This window comes from Martes martes (genome assembly GCF_963455335.1).
Source record: "Martes martes genome assembly, chromosome: 3".
NCBI lineage: Eukaryota > Metazoa > Chordata > Mammalia > Carnivora > Mustelidae > Martes > Martes martes.
This window is the reverse complement of record NC_137890.1, coordinates 114202238-114225237: the sequence shown is the minus strand read 5'-3', so window position 1 is coordinate 114225237 and position 23000 is coordinate 114202238. Positions and strand designations below refer to the sequence as shown.

General features: G+C 35.2%; 1 protein-coding gene across 1 annotated transcript in view; it reads right to left on the bottom strand.

Moving 5' to 3' along the window:
• Window positions 1-331: 331 nt before the first annotated feature.
• Window positions 332-23000, bottom strand: part of ACVR2A (activin A receptor type 2A) — an 84162-nt gene continuing 61493 nt past the window's right edge. The window contains exons 5-11 of the mRNA XM_080799837.1: window positions 16042-16185; window positions 14031-14174; window positions 12695-12840; window positions 10749-10863; window positions 8081-8219; window positions 4812-4942; window positions 332-3662 (exon numbers count right to left, since the gene is read on the bottom strand). Of these exons, the coding sequence (XP_080655963.1) occupies window positions 3468-3662; window positions 4812-4942; window positions 8081-8219; window positions 10749-10863; window positions 12695-12840; window positions 14031-14174; window positions 16042-16185 (1014 nt within the window). The 3' untranslated portion in view covers window positions 332-3467. The remainder of the gene's footprint in view (window positions 3663-4811; window positions 4943-8080; window positions 8220-10748; window positions 10864-12694; window positions 12841-14030; window positions 14175-16041; window positions 16186-23000) is intronic.

Here is a 23000-nt window from a genome sequence, read left to right as displayed (position 1 = left end):
AGAAAAAAATAGCAAGTACAATTTGACAGTAGTACAACAACCTGTGCCCAAAACACTGACAAGAATTACAGAGTAAAGCTAAAATAATTGCTTACCAATATTTTGAGAGGTAACAAATAGGATATGGATTGAGACTGCGTAAAAAATGTACTGCTGGTTGAATATCTGAGGTAAATGATGTTCAATCAAGATGCTACTTGTATCATTTTGCCCATAAATCAGTAAATAATTTTATGCACGTTATACCAAATGTTTCTAAAAAGTAATTTTTTAAAAAGGTAAAAAAGAGAAACTGGAAAATACTTGTGGAGAAGCATTTTTTTTTTTTTTTAAATAGTAAGTTTAATTCCACTTAAACTTATCATCTGGCCAGGGTATTTTTTCCCCTACCTGCCTGCATTTTACTTAAATGTAGCTGTTACTTAGGATTGAGGAAAGGAGGAAGAAAAAGGTTCTTTTTAAATTTTATGATAGATGATTCTGTTTTTAAATTCCAAACTTGTTGGGTTTTTCTCCTGATTATATTTTCAAAACATCACCATGAAAGATAGTGCAAGTTCATGGGACCAACAATTTTGAGGCACAGTCTCTGTTCTGGAATTCACAAGGTACCTGTAATAAACATTCAAACAAGAGTCACACTTCACATGCTAAAAACTTCCTAGCATCTAAAATACATACAAGAGCTGTGCAGGGCAAAGACTTCGAATAAAGCCAAACACTGGTTAATCCATCAGTCCTATGGCAGTTGATCATAAAGCATTCCTTACATGGAGATTTGGGCAAGGTAAAGAGTGGAAGTTAGAGCAGCAGTTCTGATGGGTATCAGAAAGGCAAAATACAAGACGAATCATAAGGAGCACCATACACATGAGGAAAAAATTATTGGGGTCTCAGTTCACCCCCAAACAAAGAAGTCATCGTTTTTCTCATTCTTTGATCTTTCTTTTTTCAGTATCCCTAGCTCAAACTTTTTGTAAGCTTGCCCACTCTACGCTGACTGTAAACCAAACATGAAAATGCCCTGCAAATGAAAGTTTTAACAAGACTAGGTATCAGGACAGGTAGTCATTGGAACATTCTTATTTTACTGCTTATAAAAAGTGTTTTTCTATTAATATAGTTTTCAAAAGGATACAAGTCTTAAAGTTGGTTAGCTAGAGTTAAGTACAATACCCAGGATTTCTAAAAATTTTTTCTAACATGAAGAGAAAACTACCTTTTGAGTAACTGATCTTATAAAATTTATCACTAGTGCTCACATAAGCCAAACATTCATCATAATACTCATTTTTGTTTTGATTTTTTTCTTACTTTTAAAAATGAGATTAAATGTTTAGAACAGGTAGAACTTAGTCTTTAGGAGATTGACAGTTTCCATGTGTGAACATTGTCAGTTTCCCATCTTGATTAGTTTCAAAGTGGACGTTAAACCAAATCAATTGAGATGTCAGGTCCTTTTTGAAATAAAGAGGTGAACTCAACATTGAAAAGGGAATTCTTAGGAATACAGTGAAAACTTGGGTACATATGAGACCCAAGAGCACAAAGTTCTGCATGGTGTGTGGCACACAGACAACAATGCTGTTACTCTTCTTTCCTCCCTGCTTTAGAGTCTGTTGACCTATGCATTATTTATAAATAATATAATTTATTATTCCCAGAGATTAAGTGCACATTATATGTAAAATGTAGTGTACTGTGTGGTTAAATAGCCATTTGAAGATAATACATTCACAGTGAGCTCCTGATAGTGACATGTAAAAAATTCTTTTATAAAATCAATGTATGGATTTTAAAATGACCTGACTAAAGTACATAGCGTAATACTGGCTATTTATTGGTCAGTAATCTAGAAATTCAGGAAATTACTGTTTTACTTTGGCCTATATAAATTTGAGGAACAATCCAATTATATTCTGATGAATATTGTTTTGAAAAGCACTTTGGCACCTACCTACCATCAATTCCACTTTCTTATCAAGGATAAGGCATGAACTATCCTAAAAATCATAGTTGTTTCTGAAAGCAATTTGCGGGAGGAGGCTAGGCTATTATTACCTATATCAACATCGGTTACCTCTAAATGTCATTGCATATTTTAAGTTTTTAAGTTTAACTTGTTATCCCTGATTTGTTTTAAAGCAGTAACATCTGAAATCTGTGCTTAAAATTTAAAACCTCTATCCTAGGATAATTCTTTACATATCACAGACATCAAATATTACTCTGACAAGATGGCACCAAGCAGAAATATAGTGATAAAGTTACAAGTCTCAAAGCAGAGAGTGAGGAATTCTGGATAATGACACTTCCTGAGGTGATCCTTAAACAGTGATTAAGAATGTCCCACACACTGTTTGGTGAAAAGAAATACACTACAATTTTACATATATAAATAGGAAAAAAAAAATCTATTTTAAAGAATAAAAATGAAGAGCTTTCCAGTGTCATAGCTCACTTTAAAAAATTTAAATCATGCTTTAAATTTTCAAATATTCCCCAAACACAGCACACCTAAAAAAAAATACTTAGATAAGTATGCAATAATTTGGGAACTGGATAGAAGATGAAGCTCTAAAACGTGGGAAGAAGGGGAAAATGACATCTTTTTATCATTGCAAAAAACAGCACTTTTTTTCCTTAAATTACAAGCTAGCACAAAAAAAGCTAAAACACTGCTTTATGAATGGCCACTTAGTGTTGGCACTAAGCATAGCTTACCTTTTTTTCTTAAATAACACAGTGAATTTGTAATACCTTGTTACAAAACATGGATCAATTTATTATTCAAATTTTGTTAGTGTTTTCAATTTTATAATTTAGCAACCGTGGAACTGAGGTATACCTTGTTGAGGGAGGTTAAAGTAATGCTTGGAAGCCTCTTTACTGTACCCCACTTTGATGACTTTGTTTATGTACACAGAACAGCAGCACACTAAACATTCACAAGCTGTGTCATATTGGCATTACAATAGTCATTTATAGAAACACAACAGCAAATGCAATAAAAACAAGTTACCCTTTTTAAAATCTGAAATGAAAAGTTTTTGATTTAAAAAAAAATAGCAGTAGTTCATTTAAGGAATTAGTGTCTTCTGACAGACATTAAGAAATCTGATGTCAGTTTTCAAACACTTGATTAGCCAGGTCCAAAAGATCCTTGATTTGGATCTTCATGTACACTTTTTCATGTACACTTCATGTACACTTCTTCATGTACACTTTTTCAAAAGTTTCTTTATAGAGTCTGCAGCTTTTCCTAAGTCTCATGTCCTTCACGTCTCTTCTGCAGGCAATGCTGTAAGTCTCCCAGGGCCACATTTTTAAACGTGAGGGTCTTCTTTTTGACATGTCCAGGAGACCTCCTACTCATTTCTCACAGAAAATTAACTGTAAGCAGTTTCATTAGCTTAGCAGCTCCAGCTCAGAGTCCTGTTTCACACTGTGTACACATGGTGCAACCATCATAGACTAGATTCTTTGGGAGGAAAGTCAACGTTTGTCACCATTGTGACCACTGTTACAATGTCCTCTGTGGTAATGATATTTGTGAGTCTTTGCATCTGAGTGATTCTTTCACCTACACATCCAGCTGATAACCTGGCTTCTGCATCGTGATCCCAACATTCTTCTATTGTTTCACAGAGCATTGCCATTCCCTAAAAAGGAAAAACATACTCAAACACCACAGCCGATTTTGTTTTCTATTAGGAAACAATAAAATGTCCATAAAGAAACTGGTATTTCTGTGAGTCAAGTTCCAAGATTAGCCAAGTTAGATGTTATATGTCAACATTCACTTAGGAATATCTATTGTATGTAGGAAATGGAAGAAAAGCACTAAGAAAATTCAGAATTCCTATAGCTTTCAAACTTCTGAGACTGTCATAGGAGGTAGTAAAATTTTTTTAATTCCCCAGATCCCCATCCATTGCTTATAAACCAGGTCAGCTCAATGCTAACCCTTGATTTGGACTCAAAGCCAACGCTAAATTTGTTTTTTAACTAATTTTTATTGTTTTCTTAGTTAATACCAGCATTTCTGTCTTGCAGTTAAATAGAAAAAAAAAGGGGGGGTTAGAAAAGCATCCTTGAGATTCTCTACCTGGTTTTAATGCATGTTTCCAGTTCTATTTGGACCAAAATAACCAGGGCAATAGTGTTCCATTCTTCACTTACCTAAGTCTCTAGTTTTAAGAGCATTCCTAAGAACCTCAACAAATTCCAATCCCAAATCAAAAACATGGAGAGCAGAAAACTGCTTTACTTTAAAAATAGCATCTTATGGGAATCTGGTGATCATCAAAGTTACCCACCTATCCACATGCTCAGAGTCAGGTACTCTTTTCCCTGGGAAGATTTCCAAATGAGACAAACACAGGACCATAGTACTGTCAAGTCCCTTGGGTTTTATGACTTCACCATCTTCCCTTATAACCCTAAAATTTTTTTTTTTTTTAAGATTTTATTTATTTATTTGACAGACATAGATCACAAGTAGGGAGAGAGGCAGGCAGAGAGAGAGAGGAGGATGCAGGCTCTCCACTGAGCAGAGCACCCGATGCGGGGCTCGATCCCAGGACCCTGAGATCATGACCTGAGCCAAAAGCAGAGGCTTTAACCCACTGAGCCACTCAGGCGCCCCTAGCCCTAAAATTCTATTGTTTATAGAACTCTAGACAGAATATCCTGTATGAAGATAACCTCTCCAGAAAAATCGTCCCAGAAGAGAAGTGTGCAGAGATAGAAATCATTCCTCTGAAAAGCATTTTATTGGAATTTCAAATGAAAAGCTAACTGTAACTTACAGCATGTTTCTGCCAATAATCTCTTAAAACAGGCCTCTTTTTTTTATGCACAACAACTTCCTGCATGTCTTCAAGAGATGGATGCTGGCCAATTTCCTCCTCGAATGGCAACATGTATTCATCTACAGGTCCTGAAATGGGTGAGGGGGGAAACAAAACCATTTTAATTCAAATCTTCCTGACTTCCAAACTGGAACAACCCTTCTGAAACATACTCTGTATCACCTTTTCCCAACTGTTAAATGCTATATAATGAGAGGAGAAAAACACACTCTCAACTACTTCTACCACAGTATGACCCAAATGCTAATTTAAGAGAAATCAAAAACTCTACAATTTGGCACATAAGCCTGCTAAGTTTGCGTAAGGAGCTTTCTCATCTGCTGTATGAGAACTGCCTATCTTCATACCTAGATAGGACCACAGGGAATCAACAATATTTGCAAATCCAGGCTATAATATCCCTTTAAGTACTTCCCACAGTTCACATCAGACTGTAAACAGTGGTGATTCTATTTGGGGGTTAGTCACTTATAACCATCTTTATCCTATGACACATCTTTACCCTCTACACGCTCTGCATGAGGAATTACATACCTCAGAGTTACACCTCCTTGCCCTCACAAAAGCTGCCAAAAATAGTTTTTTAAAAAAATCACAAGCATACTCCATACAGGGTTCCCAATAAGCCTTCAGAATGTGCCTTCACAGACAAAACTTATTCACTGAAATAAATGGTTCCTTTTTTCTTAGGCATACTCAAATAGGAAAATGCAGTTATGAGTTAATACTAATACTTAATAAGCACTTACCCTGACTAGGGACTTTACATACATTATTTCCTTCCATTTTACACCTCCACAGAGTGAAGGTGACATTACCTCTATTTTACAGATAGGAAAGAAGCTCAGAAAAGTTGCATAATTTGCACAGGGACATACAGTTGTTAAGTGGTAGAGTTGGAATTTGAATCCATCTCTGCCGCTGAAGTCCGTGTTTTCAGTCACTGTTCGGTCTCCCCTTGGCAGAAACCACTCACTAGAGACCGATTTCATATAAAGGGCCTGTATACAGACCTAAACCTTGCACAGATACTCCTACTCCTGGATGGGATATAAATTATAATGAGTCATGAAGGAGGACATGTAACTCTACCCTCTCTAAATGGAAGAATCCTTGATGGCCTGGATAGTCCATCTCTGCTTTAGCACTTCCAGTGACATTCTAAAGTGTCCGTTTAACTCCTGCTACTCAAAATTGCTCAGCAGCAATGGCACTGACTACCAGCCTGCAATAAATGTAAGTATCAGGCCCCAACGCAGGCCTACTGAGTCAGAATATGAACTTTATCAGGAGTTTAGTACACATTAAAGTGTGAGAGTCACTGAACTTTGCCATCAACAAATTTTAAAGTACTCACTTTAGCAATGTTCACACTGTCCCCTCCTGCCCCAATTTCTGACTTAAGGGTCAGAAATTCCCGACTCTGCAAGTACTTCACAGCACATGCAAAAAGCATTTTAGAAATACCAGTACCTGTCCTTTTCACTTTTCATAAAAACTTCCCTAATAACTGCTCTACCACAAAACAAAGCATTTTTCACTCCTCTAAACTCCCATAACCCTCTCAATATTCTTTAGGTATTATACTCATCCAGAATAACTTACTGAATATCTAATACTAATGAATACTAAGCACAGAACTAGACAATTCACACTAACCTTAATCTAGAGTCAGTTGTCCAGGATGTATTTTATCCCTGTAATTAAACTATACATTGCTTAAGGGCAGGGTCTTGTATATATTCCCATGACACCATATCCAGTGGTTGGTTTTGAGAGTTCATATTATTAAAGTTTTTATAAAATACATTTTTCTATAACATCTGCCATCCAACCCATTTCTGCTTCCATAAATGCACATAATGTACTTCATCTTCTACTTTGAGCCAAACTACACTGAACAGCTTACTCTTCTTCCAATAGACTTCTAAGCTAGAATTAAACCAAACTGCTTCAGACTTTCTTGGGTCTGGATCCACCCCATGCCAAATTCCCAATCTTAGAAGAATGAATGGCTGTCCATTCCTGACTACTCTCTACTAAATTCCCTTTAAAACCATAGTATCCCAAATCAAATTTCACGTACCAGAGGTGGTCTGTCCTACACTGAGACACCATTACAGTAGTCAGAAAATGAAGTATTCTTATAAATACATGTTAAGTTGGCTTAATTATACTAAACAATTTCTTCTAAGGTCTTTTCACAATCTGCAGGAAGTTTCTAGGTAATAGTAAATTTTTTTAAAAAAGGACTGGGCTAATTTACATTTGTCGAGATGTCTGTTTTATATTTTTCACATCCAAAAAAAAGTGCTGTAACTCAAGAGAATGGAGACCTTCTGAGAAGCACTAAAGACAGTACCTAGCACACTGTAATTCTGTTAACACCAGGAACAGTATACAAGCTTATAATCAATTGATCCGTGCAAATATTTATAGGACTTAAATAAGGACTTACATAACAAGAACAAAGAATAAGAATCCCTTAGAACCAAGGTGTGAGAGAATACAACTAGCATTCATAATAACCTCTACATCAGCTCAGACTGTTAAGGCTGTGAGGAGGCAGAATTTAACCTGTGGTATATCCAAAGGCATGCTCCATTTTGTGTCATGGAGGATGGATTGTAAATTCAGTCTGGTTAAGTGTATGTTGACATCATGGGAATGATGAACAGACTCAGCCTTGAGTGTCCTCGGAGGGAAAATCCCCCAATCCTTCATTTACCTCCTCTTGCCAAAAGAGTTGACTTTTACAACCTGGGGGCAGGTAGGACCTGCAGGACCCACAAAGTAGCAGCCATATCCCCACATTTGGATCAGAGTTTCAAATCTAGGTTTCACCATTTACCACCCTGAAGCTAATATTAGCAATCTGCTTAATTTCTACTAAAAATTTGAGCTTCAAATTGCTCCTATATAAAACTAATAACTACCTCCAAAGGAGTCTTAGGAAATCAGCTAAAGGTATGTGAAGTGCCTAGCACAGAACACCTGGCAGTGGTAAAGGTTCCCATACCTTCCCTCTCCAGCCTGCCCCTATCCCTTGCCTCCTGAATTCTCTTTAAGCCACTACCTCTTGGAGTCTACTTAAAAAAGTTTTTTTGTACTTTGAAATATTACCTTTTAAGTGTAATCATCCCTTTTCATGTATGTGTAGTAGGCAATAGGCATTATCTTTTTTTAAAAAATATTTTTTCCCTTACCATCTGCAGCAGTACAGCGAGAAGCCAGTTCCCACAGGACTAATCCCATAGCGTACATATCTATCCTCAAAAATGCATCCCTTTGGAAGTTTATAGCACCCTCTAATACCTCTGGAGCCATATACCTCCGGGTACCAACCTGAAAAAGATGTTGAAAGCAAACAATACTCATTTATTAACTTTATGAACTAACATTTTAAGATTTTGTAAAAAAGAATCAAAACCAAGTATGTTCTGCTGTTGTATCAGGTAAGGTAACTAAATTATGACCACCAGACTACAGAGTCAAGGAGCATTGTATTCAAGTAATAACAGCCAAGAAGACACTGGAAATGGGAAGTTTCCATCAGTAGGGACTTCTTAAACAGAGTACTATGCAACTCTTAAAAAACATGAGGTAAATCTGGACTTATATGGAAAAATTTCCAAAAACACTGTACAGCAAGGAACAAAGCAGTATATATACTGAGATCCCTTGTGGGTACACTCAATAAATATACCAGCAGACACTGTGCTGGCGTTGGCTTAGAATTTTTCCCCCTTCTGGAAGTAATCCTAAAAACGATGGTGGTTTTGTTAGAGATAAGGACAAGAAAACTGTATTTCTCAATTGTACCTTTACATCCTGTTTGAAATGTGTCTTAAAAAAAAAAAAAATACTCCTTTTTAAGGGTTTCTCTTTCTCTGTCTTAACAAAAAGTAGTAATATACAAAAGAATTAGCCCAGTAAAGAATGGATAAACTTTTAAAAGTTCTATTTCTACAAAGTCTACATATTTATTTATTCATGAATTCTGTCTCGGCATTCTTTATTTCTGCCCCTAACAATGTGGTATTTCTTAGTATTGTAACTATGGTTACTAAGCTACTATAGCTAGCTTTGGTTGGTGCTTGACAATATTCATTTTTGAAAGTTAAAAATTCTTATAGGATAGCTGGGTGGATCACACATTCAGTTTTTGGAGATCAAGGGAATGGCCAGATAATGGTATTCCAAAAAGCTCCATCCTTAGGTGACTGATCTCTAGATTAGAAGTTAGACAACTATCTGAGAACACACATACAACAGAAATGTCTAGAAAAAAAGGAGTCGATCACTAAGACTCCAAAGCTCAAGTTTTTAATTCATTTAATAATGAGAACACTCTAAAGAAAGAAAAAAAAAAGGTAGCTCTGCTGCTTTTGCTCCTTTAACTAACTGTACTATAAGCAAGCATTTCTCAAGTTACTTTTCAAAAAAAAAAAAAAAAGTTTACTTTTCCCCTGAAGACAAATATATGCTATCCAAAGTACTTTTTCTTATAAAGTGACAACTACCTTTCCTTAGTATAAAACGCCCTCTCTTTTATAATAAGATAAAAATCTTATTTTTCTCCAGGGTTCTTTATTTGCAATATATAAAGTGTACAATAACTTGAATTTTGAAATTTTCTGGTCCATGAAGTCTAAAGTCAAGGAACCAGTGATGTAAGTAACTATTTTTACCTCGTCATGTAAACTAATTGAGAGGACAGTGAAAGACAGAAGTCTCAAAATTTTTTCTTAAGAAAAGGGGGAAGGGTTATGAGGTACCAGAGGATTAAACTGTTCCTCAATTTTAGTTTTATAATAATGACACAGTCAGCTCAGATGTTTGTCCCTAGGCTTCCTGCACAATCTCCCACCTCCATCACAGACTCCACAAGACTGCCTTCATTCCCAAACACATGTCAACTTTTCTAGAACTTGGACTATTGACTACTGGTGTAAACTAAATTCTTATCCTCAGTTAGTATTGCCAAAATTTGTTATGCTGTGATTCTTTAATAACTATTCCTGGAGGTCAATAGGATATGCTGGGAAAAATGAAAGCTTAGAATTAGATGACAAATAATTTCCATGATTTGAAAGATGAAGTAATAATCATGCCAACTTTGTAAGGAAATGTCACCTTTCAGGTCAAACTGGTTTTCTTAATAAAAAGATGATCTTGTAGGCATGAAAGCACCACCTTTCCTCACCTCACAGTTTCTGAGAATAAAATGTATGGATCGTGTTTTTCTCCTGTTTGGCTTTCTTAAAGATTCCCACTGTTCAGAGTTCTTCATACAGACCTTGACTAGATAGAATTAATTAGGCTCTTTGCTCAGGGCTTTGCAAGTGCTCTGAACTGGAGAGAATTCAAAGAAAAGCTGTAAAGTTGGTTAAAGAATTAATGAAGCACTAAAGACCATGAAGCAAGAAACTAATTGTTGCGTGGAAAAATCAAACAATAGATATTCTTTAATACATACTAGCATGAATAGTAACTGTTCTGCCATTCCTCTTAGGATGATGAAAGAATTAACGAATTAAAACTACTGCATTATTACTAAGAACTCCCTGAGAATGAGGTCCATTTAAGTGGATTAACTTGATTATTTTTAAAAATAGAATCCCATGACATGTGTCTAGGTTGTTTTATGAACTGACTGATCTAAACCACTTGAGTTCCTAACAGTCCTTCACCACCACATGAAAATATCTTCCTCAGCAAATTTAACATACTACTTTTAAGAGAGTCATTTTATATTAAATGCTGATTTAATAACCATCACAGTAATTTTATATCAATTCAATCTAGATATGCCATTCTAAGAAAATATGGGACAAGATTATTTTTCTTACATTTTGTAGTTACCATCCTTACCTGTCCATGGGTATCACCTGCAGACTTGCCAGCTTCAAATTTTAACGCCAACCCAAAGTCAGCAATGCAAGCTGTCAGATTGTTTTTCAACAGCACATTTTTACTTTTGATGTCCCTTGCAAATAGACAAAGTATTCAAATTAATTTTAAACAAGTTACTTTTAAAAGTTTTCAATGAAAGTGGGAAAGGAGGAGAAAACACTATTAAAGTATGACAAACAGAAAAAAAGGAGGGAGAAAAGGCTTGAAAAAACAAGAGTAGAGTGACAAACTCCTATTCATAACATGGACAATAAGAAGGAAATTTCTCCATAAAGCAGTTTTATAAAGAGCTGCTATTCCAAAAATACTGTCTAGCCTGCATGTTATCTATGTCATTCCTACCTACCAATCATAAAATTGCTGGGTCTTTTTAGATTTAAAATGAGTATTTCAGAGTTTATAGCTAGAAACGCCCCTTGCAAATGAGATTTAAGAAAGCAAACTACTGGTAAAGGCCTACATACTATAACAATCCCTTATTTTAGGGGTTCTTTGATTCATCAGCCTTGTTGTAGAAAAGCATCTCTAGGAATGTGTATCAGAAAATTTTCACCATAAACAAACTGCTCCAGCTAGATCCTGGTGTTCCAAAAAGTAACCATTTTAAAGCAATCAGATAACCTCTTTTATATACTAGCTTCAACTAATTCACCCTAGAGATTACTACACTCCTAATTACATATATCAATGCCATGAGCAGTAGTTAAATCTATGTGCACAGACATGGAGACCAAGAATGGGACAGAGGAGACACACATAGACACCCATAAATGCTGCAAAAAACAATCAGTTTTAGCCTCAAAAGATTTTTAGGAACCCCACTGCTAATAACTTTTGGGGGTGCCAAAGAATTAGTTCCCTATAGGACTAGGTGAGGTGAACAAAAATTCAGGAAGAGATAGACTGTATGCAGGAAGGTGAGAAAATGGGAGCTTTTTCTGAGGTGGAATTCATTCAAGGGAGTTTGCAAAATTAAAAGTAGTGCCTCCCAGCAACCTAAAAACACTGCAACTGGTGGCACTCAATTAAGTATCTATTAAATGAATCAGCTTTTAAAGCAACCATCTTTTTTTAACTGAAGTATATAATGGACACAATGTTACATTAAAAGTGTAAGACATTGTGATTCAACAAGTCTATAGATTATGCCGTGCTTGCCGTGCTCACTCAAGTGTAGTTACTGTTACCATACAAAACCACTGATTATATTCCCTAATGGTGTACCTTTTATCCCCATGACTTATTCCATAAATGAAAGCTTTTATCCTACTATCCTTCACCCATTTAGTCCATATTCCCACTCACACTCACCCCCAACCCCTTCTCTGCCAACCATTAGTTTGTTCTCTGTATTTATGGTATCTTTCTAAAGCAACTGTCTTTAAATTGAATACACAATGGCAAACTGATTCCATGTTTAAAGGAACGAACATTTTCCCTTTTGAGGGAATGACAACTATTGGGTTCAAGCCCAGTTATTCAAATGATGCCTCCCTCCAACTCAGCTCAGATAATGATCACGTGGTCATTAAAAACACAAAAAAAGATACTCAGAGTCTCTCCTCAATTACATCTTAAAATTATCACCGAAGTAAATCCATGTTTTGAGGCAAAACAAATTTCTTTTTCCTTTGAGATAGACAAAATACACTTTCACTCTTAACCATGTTTTCAGAAATGAGAAATTAAAACAGAGGTCATTATTTAAACTTTGTTAATGATATTAAATATATCCATTACCCAAAATACTTCCTGGCCAATCTCAAAGGTAATTTGAAAAACAAATAAAAATCAACTGCCTCCTCTAGCATGATTAGGTAATTGGGGGGAAAACAAATTTTGCACAGTAGATTTAAAGTTTAAATACTAAATTATTAGGGAAAACAATATAAATTTATTTCTACCTGTGAGATATGGCGGGTTTGTGGCCATCTTTTAGGCCAGGTATGTCCTCATGCAAATATGCCAATCCTCTAGCCATGGTTTCTGCAATATGACACAATTCATTCCAAGAGACCACATTAGCCTTAAGAAAGTCTGACAGTGAACCCTAAAGAAATGAAAGAAAAGGGGGGAAAAACAACTTATGCTCTGGACAAAAGCTGTATGACATGGAGAACCTGCTTTTTACTTTTAAGAGATTATGGAAGGCAACATATCTTTACTTTTAGTGAACAATACTATCAAAAAAAAAAAAAAGCAATCTTTCTGTAATGGTTCAAGTTTCACATTAGTAAACATTTGACTAGAATGGAATACCTCTAATCTTTAAAGGTTTGCTACAAGGCACAGTCAGTTTCCTCCTATTTTGAAGGCAGGAGTTACAAAACAAAACAACCCACCATTTGAAAATCTAAAGTTCAGGAAAATATTTAAAAACTTAAAATATGCTGACTACAAATGTTAACAAAAAATTAAGACAGACAGCTATCAGAATCTTCCTCTACAGATTACTGCTCTTCTTCTGGTCAACAATTTAGAGAAGTTTAAGAGCCACCTATATCTAACGATGATGAAACTAATTGTCAAGGAGAACACAACTGCCTATTTCATTAACTTGTATTTTCATACTAACTCTGAAAGCAGAAAACCTTTCTACTTTCAGAGGAAAAACAGCAGCTGTGTTCTGGTGATAATTATTCTATAGATCAGTGACAGATCAAAGATCAGATAAATCTCCTCACTCTAGTTTTGTCACTAAGCTATACTGATTGAAGAGTTTTAAAAACAAAATTCAACCTAAAAAATGGTCCAAATAATCAAGATGAATTGCGAATGGTAAATGAAAATGACTAAGCACCGGCTACACTGAAATTATTATCTGTAAGAGAGATAACTGCAGCACAAGAAATAAGGGACAAATGACTGGTTTTATGTAAGTAGAGGCTTAGGTGAAAAAGTTGTCAACTTTTCTCTTTTAATAAAATGAATTAATTTAATTTTTATTTTTTTTTAAGATTTTATTTATTTACTTGACAGAGATCACAAGTAGGCAGAGAGGCAGGCAGAGAGAGAGAGAGGCAAGCAGGCTCCCTGCTGAGCAGAGAGCCCCATGTGGGGCTTGATCCCAGGACCCTGGAATCAGGACCCGAGCTGAAGGCAGAGGCTTTAACCTGCTGAGCCATAACCAATTATAACAACATACTATTTCCAGAAAAACAAGTCTGAGGGATTTGTAGCCAACATTAGGTAGGTAAGCCAACCCTGACTTTCCTGAGTTGAAACAGAAAGTAGTTTTACCTTTTCATGAAATGCTGTGATTAGCCAAAGATCCACATCAACACTGGTGCCTCTTTTTTCTGCACCAATGAACTGCAGTATGTTCTCATGCTTCATTCCAGGTAAACTATAAACTTCATATTCATTTTGCCATGATTGTTTGTCCTAGAGTTAAAAAGAAAGAATAGTAAGAATGCAAAGAACACAGGCAAATAAACCATATCTAAGAGAGTACTCAAGTAGATTCTAAGGCAAAATTTAAAAATAAAGCATGAGAAGATTCTTTGGTTTGGTTTTGTCTTATTTTTTCATAAAAGAAATCTAAGAATAAGGTAGCAACTCTATGACAAATGCCTGCCCTGCGTGCCCCATTCCCTAAAACATACTTTTCTGTGTTTCTTGTTTGTGAATACAGGAGTCCTCATGGGAAATGTTGCATATCTCTATCAATGGCAACACATTCTGCTGACAATTTCGTAATACAGTGTCATTTCATCATCATGTGAAGTTATTTCTGTTTATTCAGAATAATCTTCCTGAGATACGAATTTCAGGTAGAATGACTTCATCTTAATAGAAAACAATTTTTTTGTTCAAAGACTGACACTGTATTAAACGTTCTTAACAAAATGCTGGGAATACCCTGCAAAGTCGATGAGCACACAACAGGGTGTAAATAGGTAATACAGTTTAAAACACTATATACTCATTTACAACTGCAAGTGACCCATGCCTACTACATGTCTACTTATAAAGGATTAGCTTCTCTTCACAATGGAAGAATAATGAAAGGAAGCACCATAGCGTAATGGTTCGGAACCCTCTGGATCCAAACTATCTTAAGAACCTTTGCCAAGTGACAATCATTCAGTTTCCTCATTAGCAAAATGGGGACACTGTAGTGTCTGACCCATAGGGTTGTTGTATTATATGTATACTGTGTATTGTTTTTTATGTGTGGTAATATATAGACACCTATTACTGAGTACTCCTATGTAAAGCACCTCTCCTGACAGTAAGAAGCATTCAATAAAATATTAGCTACTGTTACTCTTGTGCTAATATCCAAAGGCCTTTCTCTAACTTTTAAGCTTCTTCCCACAATGAAAGAAGAACCCTGAATTTGTCAATCTTAACAGAGCAGATTAGATTCTTCCTCTGAGAACTATAGTTTTAAAGTATCTGCATCAGTACAAAAAAAAAAAAAAAGTAATAACGTTCTTCACAGACTCTATGAGGTTTTAGAGAAGGCAAGAAAGATAAAAGCTAGGTATATTAAGATAAATTGGTTCTCTAACTCTGGAATGAGGAAGCTCCACTGTGAAGATACAGTGGTAGACCCTGCATCACCAAACCCAACCAGGACTGCAATAGCACACGAGGCATTAGCTGGAGGCAAAAAGCAAGACACAGGTAGGAAGAAATCATCATAGATCTATATCACTGATGGACTCAAATAAAACATAAGAACAGCCCAGAGGTGCATTAGACCAGGGTTTTATGAGGTCAGCCCCCTTTAAAAGAAAAACAAGTCAACAGTAAACCAATTATCTGGAATCTTGATTCACTTCCAAACAAAATCTGAAATGATTACATGAGCACTCAAAGTAAGACAAAAATGAATCAGTCTGGTAATATACCTCGAAACAATTCTAAAACAAGTATGCTATTCTTTCATTCTTCTCTTTGTTTTCTGATAATGGCAATGGGATATTAAAAGTTAACCAACAAAATTCTATTACTGGAATCCTCATCTTCACCTTACATTTCTGTAGTATTTTTATTGGCAAAAGATGTCCTATACATTCACTCACTGGAATTCCATCACTCCAAACAAACATAACATCTGCTATACCATGAGTTCCATTCCTTGGATGAGAAGGCAGATTAAGAGCTAACTGCTTTCCTCAGTATCACAAAGAGCCACCTGGAAACACGTGGTCTGTGTTTTCGGACTGTTTCTGAATTACGACAATTGAGCCAGTTCATCTTTTACAAAATACATGCAGATGAGAAAGATGCAATAACATACCTGTATTGGAAATATTTTCACAGCCACATACTCATTGAGCAGCTGGGCTTTCCACACACAACCAAATCTTCCCCTTGCTTTCACTTCTAGTAACTGCAGTGGCTTCAAACCTAGTAATGGAGAGGGTGGGGGTGGTCCTGGGTCCTACAGATAAACAATAACAATCGTTTTAGAAAGCAGCACCTGATATAGATCAATGCTAAATATGAGGGGAAAAGTGAGTATACTGAGGAATCAATTGACAGAAACAGGAAACACATACAAATGACACTAACTTCAATCTTGCAAAAACAGTTCTCAAGCATTACTAATTATTTATAGTGATCATAAATCAAACCACTTGAATTGAGAGTTTCCATAATAACATTCAGCACTATTGCTACATAAGTACAACAGGAGAAATGACCGCAAATCATTTTGAGTCTGTCTCAGTAATTTTCTGGACTAAGATCTTTTGTGACCTTTAGGGTTATTACTAACAGTATTTCAACGGTTTCATCCAGTTGGTACTTTATTAGAAGAGGATTTTAAAAGTGCCAGCAACAGCAAATTATGGCTATTTCTCAAAGGAAAACACTCCTCAAAATCCACTACTTTCTTTTTCCAATGATTGTTTATCTTTAAATCTTTTCTTCATTAATCTCAGAAATGCACAGTTATTCCCAAATACATTGCAGAGAAGTGTGTCAAACAGAAAATACAAAATATGTTAATAGCCACAGTGTTCTATTTATTCTAATTTTCAACCTATTAACAATCCCTTTGCTTATAATTCCCCAAATTGACTGGAGATAAAAATTATTAGTCTGACTGGCAAAGAAAGTACAAATCCAGAAAATGAGTGTTCATCATAGTAGATGGTAAGCAAAATGAAAGAGAAGTATATTTCTATAGGTAATTTTGAAAATGGAGCAAATATAGTATATAAATAGGGGCACAACGTTTACAAAACACAAAGGCATCCTTTCTATACAAAGCAGAATGGCAACCTCTCTGGAAGCATTGTATCAGTTCAATATCTGCAACTAAAACAAGATGTAGGAAGCCTTTTGAAAAGCTTCCAGAGAAAAGTAATAAAAATGTATGAAGAGCTGCATAATGAGTATTACAAGGAAGAACTAAAATTTCTGTGGCAACAGCAGCAGACACTGTGACATTGGATGGCATCTAAGTTGCTTGGAAATAGTATGTCATCCTGTATCAATGCATCTCTCTCCTTTTCATCCCCTTTTAAGAAAAAAATCTCTGCAAAAGCCCCAACACGGTCAGTGCCCCGTTTAGGCATTATTCAGCCCATGGTGTCACTCAAGATTTTAAAAAGCTTACATCAACATTAGAAAGACTCTCAAAAATAGAAACACTGCACGGTATTAAAGAGGACAAAGGTGCAATTTCTTTATAGGCAATCCTTTATAAAATGGCTTGAGAATTCCTACTTTAAAATAGATAAACTAGAAAACTTCTTGTGACTCATTTCAACCTTAGATATTTATTTTTTAAATGTCTACAAAAAGTTGCTTTGCCTTCACACATTCAAAAGATGAAAGGTTATAGGAGAGCTAAAGAGTGTTGTAGTTTTAACAGATTGATGAGTCCAGAAAGTCAGATACAAATCTTAGGGCAAGTATGGCCCCTGAAGTTAATATTCTCAGTGGGAAGGGACACAAGAATCTAGGGAGAGGTTTCATCAAACTTAAGTCCAGCCTACCTCATTGCTCGACTGGTCATTTACAAGTGTAATAAGAGATGCTACTGACAGGAGTAGGCTGCGGATATGGATGTGGAGATGGGAGGAAAAAAGGCTGAAAACTAGTCTTGTAGAGGCAGAGAAAACCATTCATGCTCAAAGTCCAAGAATTATTAGATAACTACATAAAGTAATTATGCTAACAGAAAAAGTTCAGCCTGAAAAAATGTCACTAACTACAAAGTTAAAATCAATGATCCCCCTCCTTTTTAGAACTGAATCAGAAATGTCAAGTTTTCAAAGCAGGGATACCAAAAACTGAAGTATGCTGATAAATGCTGAAAGCTGAAGAGGCAAAATAACCACATAAAGAAGAAAATAGCTCTTAACTTTAAGATATTTAACTTTTATGTAAATTGATAATGTCTCTTGATAACATACGACATTACCCATTCTCTGTTCTAAAGTGTACCAACCACATGGATACGATTCAGTCTATAAAACAGGATTCAGAGGACTTAATCCACATCTCAAATTAAGACTATGTTTGCAGTTCAAAATACAATTTTAATATTTTAAGAAATTTTAGGACACATACAGTAACTTTCAATGTCTCTATTTAGAGAGAAAAGATCACTGAATATTTTCCGAATGCACAAATAAACCTCAAGGTTCCCATAAGTTTCCAAGTCTTTGTTTGGCAAGTTTCTAAGCTACCATTATGAGTAAAAAATCTTAGATCACTGTCCTAATGCTATTACCATTCTATTCAGCCTTATAATAGCATGAAAACAGACTACTGTTAAAAGTAAGAATACTGACGAATTTTTAAATGGTGAGGGAAAGGTCTACAAAGGCAGATTCCTACAGAATGTCAAACTTTTGAAAATGGTATGTGTTTTTAAATAATATTCTATAATACTTAAAAGGTAAAACTAAAAAATGAGTAACTAAAATATAGATCATAACTCTACAAAATATATAATACTAATTAATATAAATTTTTGTTTTAATGAAAAACTAGAATATTCTATATAATACTTTTCATCTCTTCACTAAATGTATAGGAAACTTTAACTGTATCTCTAATATCTGGCTTTTACTTATCCTATCATCAGAGAATATCACAAATCATTTGCAGTTTATGAGCATCATTACACTAATTTACCCACAAAAAACTCAATGCAGTTCACCCTTGAACAATATGGGCTTGAACTGCAGGGATCCATTTCTATGTGGATTTTTTTCTAATAAATACAATACAGTCAGTACTGTAAATGTATCTTCTCTTCATTATGACTTTAATAACATTTTCCTTTTTCTAGCTTACTCGGTTTGTTACTTGCTTTGTTGCAAGAATACACTATATCATACATATAACATACAAAATATATGTTAACCATTTGTGTTATTAGTCACAAAATTTAGTTTTCTGGTTAAGTAGTTAAGTTTGGGGGGAGTAAAAAATTATACGCAGGTGTGACTGTGCACAGCATTGGCACCCCTAAACCCTGCATTGTTTAAGGGTCAACTGTTCTTGATTCTAGGAATAAAGATTTATACTTTTAAAATGTATCAACACCTGGCAAGACAAACTCGGGCTTGTACTTCATAATGACAGCAACACTCTTAATATTGTCATAAAACATGACTTGGTCCTGCTACACAGAAAACCAGCTTTGGGGGTTCAACTCTACGGACCAGGGAATTCCTGTAAACTTTTTCTAATCTCCTATTCTCTTGCAATCTCCACGCTATGTTGCATAGTTACGAAGACATGCAGTAGAACGTGCCTCCACTTACATCTCTTCTTTACCCATTTATATATGAAAATTATGGCATCAGAAGACATCATGTTGAGGAATAACAAATGGCAATCGCTGAAAGCCGTGTGCCCATTCCAACACCTCTACCCAATAAAATTACTGTACTGAAGACTGAAATAAATTAGCAGAAGTGAAGAGCTGCTAAGTAGTCTGTGATCATTTGATTCTTCTGAGTTCTCAAGTAGGAAGGGTGAATTCTAAAATAAAGCCTTCAATCTCTAGAGAGCAAAAGATCAACTTATATTTCTCTAGCTAGCCCATTTGCTAAGGAGGCTACAGAAGAAAGAAACTATTTGAAAATACAGATTTCACATTAAAGGATAATGGATTTTACCAGAAAGTCAGCTCCTGGTAAAAATGAGCATATGCTCACATTTAAGCTAGTGACACACTAGCCATTAGGTGTTAACATCTCATCAACTAGAACAGTTGTTTCTACAGTCCAACTCGGGTAAGTATAAATGAGGTTAAGAACTCTTTGAAAACCAAAAACTATTACTATGGCAAATCAATCATATTTTTAATACTAAAAGTAGTAAAAAAAAAAATTCCATAACATAAATTTATAAAGGATGCACAATAAAGCAACAACAACAATGAAAATCTAAGAACAAAATGTTTAATATGCATCCACAAAAAGTTCCACAACCATAAAACAAACATCAATGCATCTTACCTCTATCATTATATGAAAGGCGTGCTTGTGAAGAAAAAACACAGGCAAAAGAAATTACGATTTATATCCAGAGTGAAATGAAAAATGACACATCAGTTACAAAAGCGAAAGAAGGAGAATAATGATTTAGCTTTTTAAAAGTTGGCAATGATCCAATGTATCAAATTTTTAAAATAAGAATTGGGAATACTTTCCTTATAAAGAGAGGAAAGTAATATCAAACAAACAAAAAACTTGGATATTACCTTTCAGAGGAGGGGTATTATTGTATAGACGAATCTAGTATGGCCCCAAACTACTTGATTCAATGAACTTCAAGCTAGCAAATAAACTACAACAAGTCAAATAATTGTTACTTGTTTTTCTAAGAAGTTCTAGAGTCTAAACTGGAAGAATAAAAGGAGCAATTTGAGAAAATATGCATTAGAACTGGCTTTGGACAGCAGAGGGCAGTATTGCCTTTAACAAAATCTAGAAGCAGCACAGAAGGAATTTTTATGTAACTAGAATAAGTTCCTCAGCCCACACTCTGGCAAGTTGTTTTAAGACTCTCTAAAATCTCCTATTTCCTGAACTGCTTCATTCCCTTTTCATGGAATACAGCAGAATCGTAATAGAAGAATGTTTCTAGTGTGCAACATGTTTCTAGTGTGTGCAACATAAACAATACACTAGGATACGAAAGCAAGACGGGAGTAATAAAAAAAAATGAGAATTAAGTAGAACACAGTGACAGGTCAGGCCCACTGTTGACTTACTAGCCACATAGAGAGTGAAGAAGTCAATCAGGGGTGGCCCTGGGAATAAGTATCCATACATATTTTTCAGTCTGAGGACACTCAGATACTGGAGAACAAGATTTTCGTTTTCACAGTCATCCTAAAATAGTTAGAGGCCTAAATTTAAAATTAAGAGAAAGACTGTCACCAATGTAAAAGAAGACTTCAAATCCCTCCAGTCACTGAGTATATCTGCCATTTCCAATATTTCTACAATATTTATACAGAGAATAGCACTGACAAAAAAGATGTGACAACTCATATATACCAGTAGTTTAACTAGTTTTGCTTCCTTCTTGATTTTCTCCTGTGATAATGATTCAGGACTATTTATAATTCATCTAAAAGGCTTAGCTAATCCTACTATCAAAACATCTTATCAGTACTCCAAAGTAAAATTCATCCCTTAAAAGATATGCATGCCAAATGAATAACTAGACTTTAGCTTCCCAAGGCCTACGTATCTCTCAGGTTTTGTTTTCATTACAGGTACTACAGAGATAAACCTGCCACTTTAATTGCACTATGCAAGTAGGTGCTATCCATGCATCTTTATATACTTATCAATAAATGAACATTAGAGTAAGTCAGAGAATGATCAAGCTAAATAAGAACAAGCAGTAAGATCAAGCTAAACAAGAACAGGCCTCGATGTGTAAACTATGTTCCAAAATAAAAGGGTCAAAATGGAATCCAAAAAAGTTAAATCACTGAAATACATGGATAAAAAGTAACCAAATAAAACCATCCGAATTCACAAAATGGAAAATGAAAACCTGAGTATCATGTGCTATAATTGAAGATAATCGTGAAAACCAAATCAGCACATTAATGTCAACTAATTAGGCTGCTGGATAAGAAAGAGACTAGTTGCTTATTCCTTAAGAGGTAAAGAAATTTTATTGTATTGCCAAACATCAAAAAAGAATAAATAGGACTTCTCCATTCACTCAAAAAATCCCTGAGTGCCTACTTGTGCCAGGCACTGACTACCCCAGCTTCTCATGGTACTTACTATAGTGTGGAGGAAGTAAGGCTCATCAAAGACACCACACTGATGAATCCATAATTATAAAATAAGAGCAGTAAAAAGGAATTCAGTACTTTGAGCACCTGTAAGGTGAAAGTGGACTTCCACAGGCATGTTAAATAAGAGAAGATTTTCCTAAGGAGAGAATCCTTGAAAAATGGAGTAAGTACTCAAGGGAGACACACTAGGTGGGAAAACGGTACTGAGATACAGCCTAAATTTCTGACTTGTGCCACCAAATGGTTACTGGTTCTATTTACTGAGAACTCAGTTTGGAGAGATCATTACCACAGAATGGTTAAGTGCTTGGAGATACCTAAGTGCTAATGTTTAGTAGGCAGTTAGATGTACAGAACGGGAACAGAAAGAAATCTTTCTAGAAACAGGATTTTGGTTCATTTATTTACTATAAATAAGCATATATGATATATACTAAAATTTTTCTCTTACTATTTAAACCTAAGATTTATATATACATATATATTCTTTGATAACTCATTAAATATCTTCTTAGGACTATCAAGAAGATTTAAGCACCCCCCCAACCCAAAGTATTTGAAAACTGACAAATTCTGAATTTGTCTCCTCTTAGTAATCTAATTATCTCATGCTCTAAGAAATTTTACAATTGCTAATTTTAAAAAAGATTATTGCCAGCCAGACTGAAATAGAATCTATAAAGAAATAATACAGGGCATATATCAAAACAAATGCTTCTGAGCTAGGGAAAGCAAGACATTATACATTAATAGATTCAATAGTATTGATACTGCCAAATGCATAGCCATCATTCTATCCAATTATATCTCCAAAATTCCATTGTGATTTTTCAACTCCTACTTCCTCCGTTTCTCTCATCTAACTCCTGAAACCAAGGCAAAGACAGATCGAGGTAGATGAAATAGGATTCTGAATAAGTTCCCTAAAAAGAAGGTAGCTCCTCAGGGTAGCTAGCAATGGG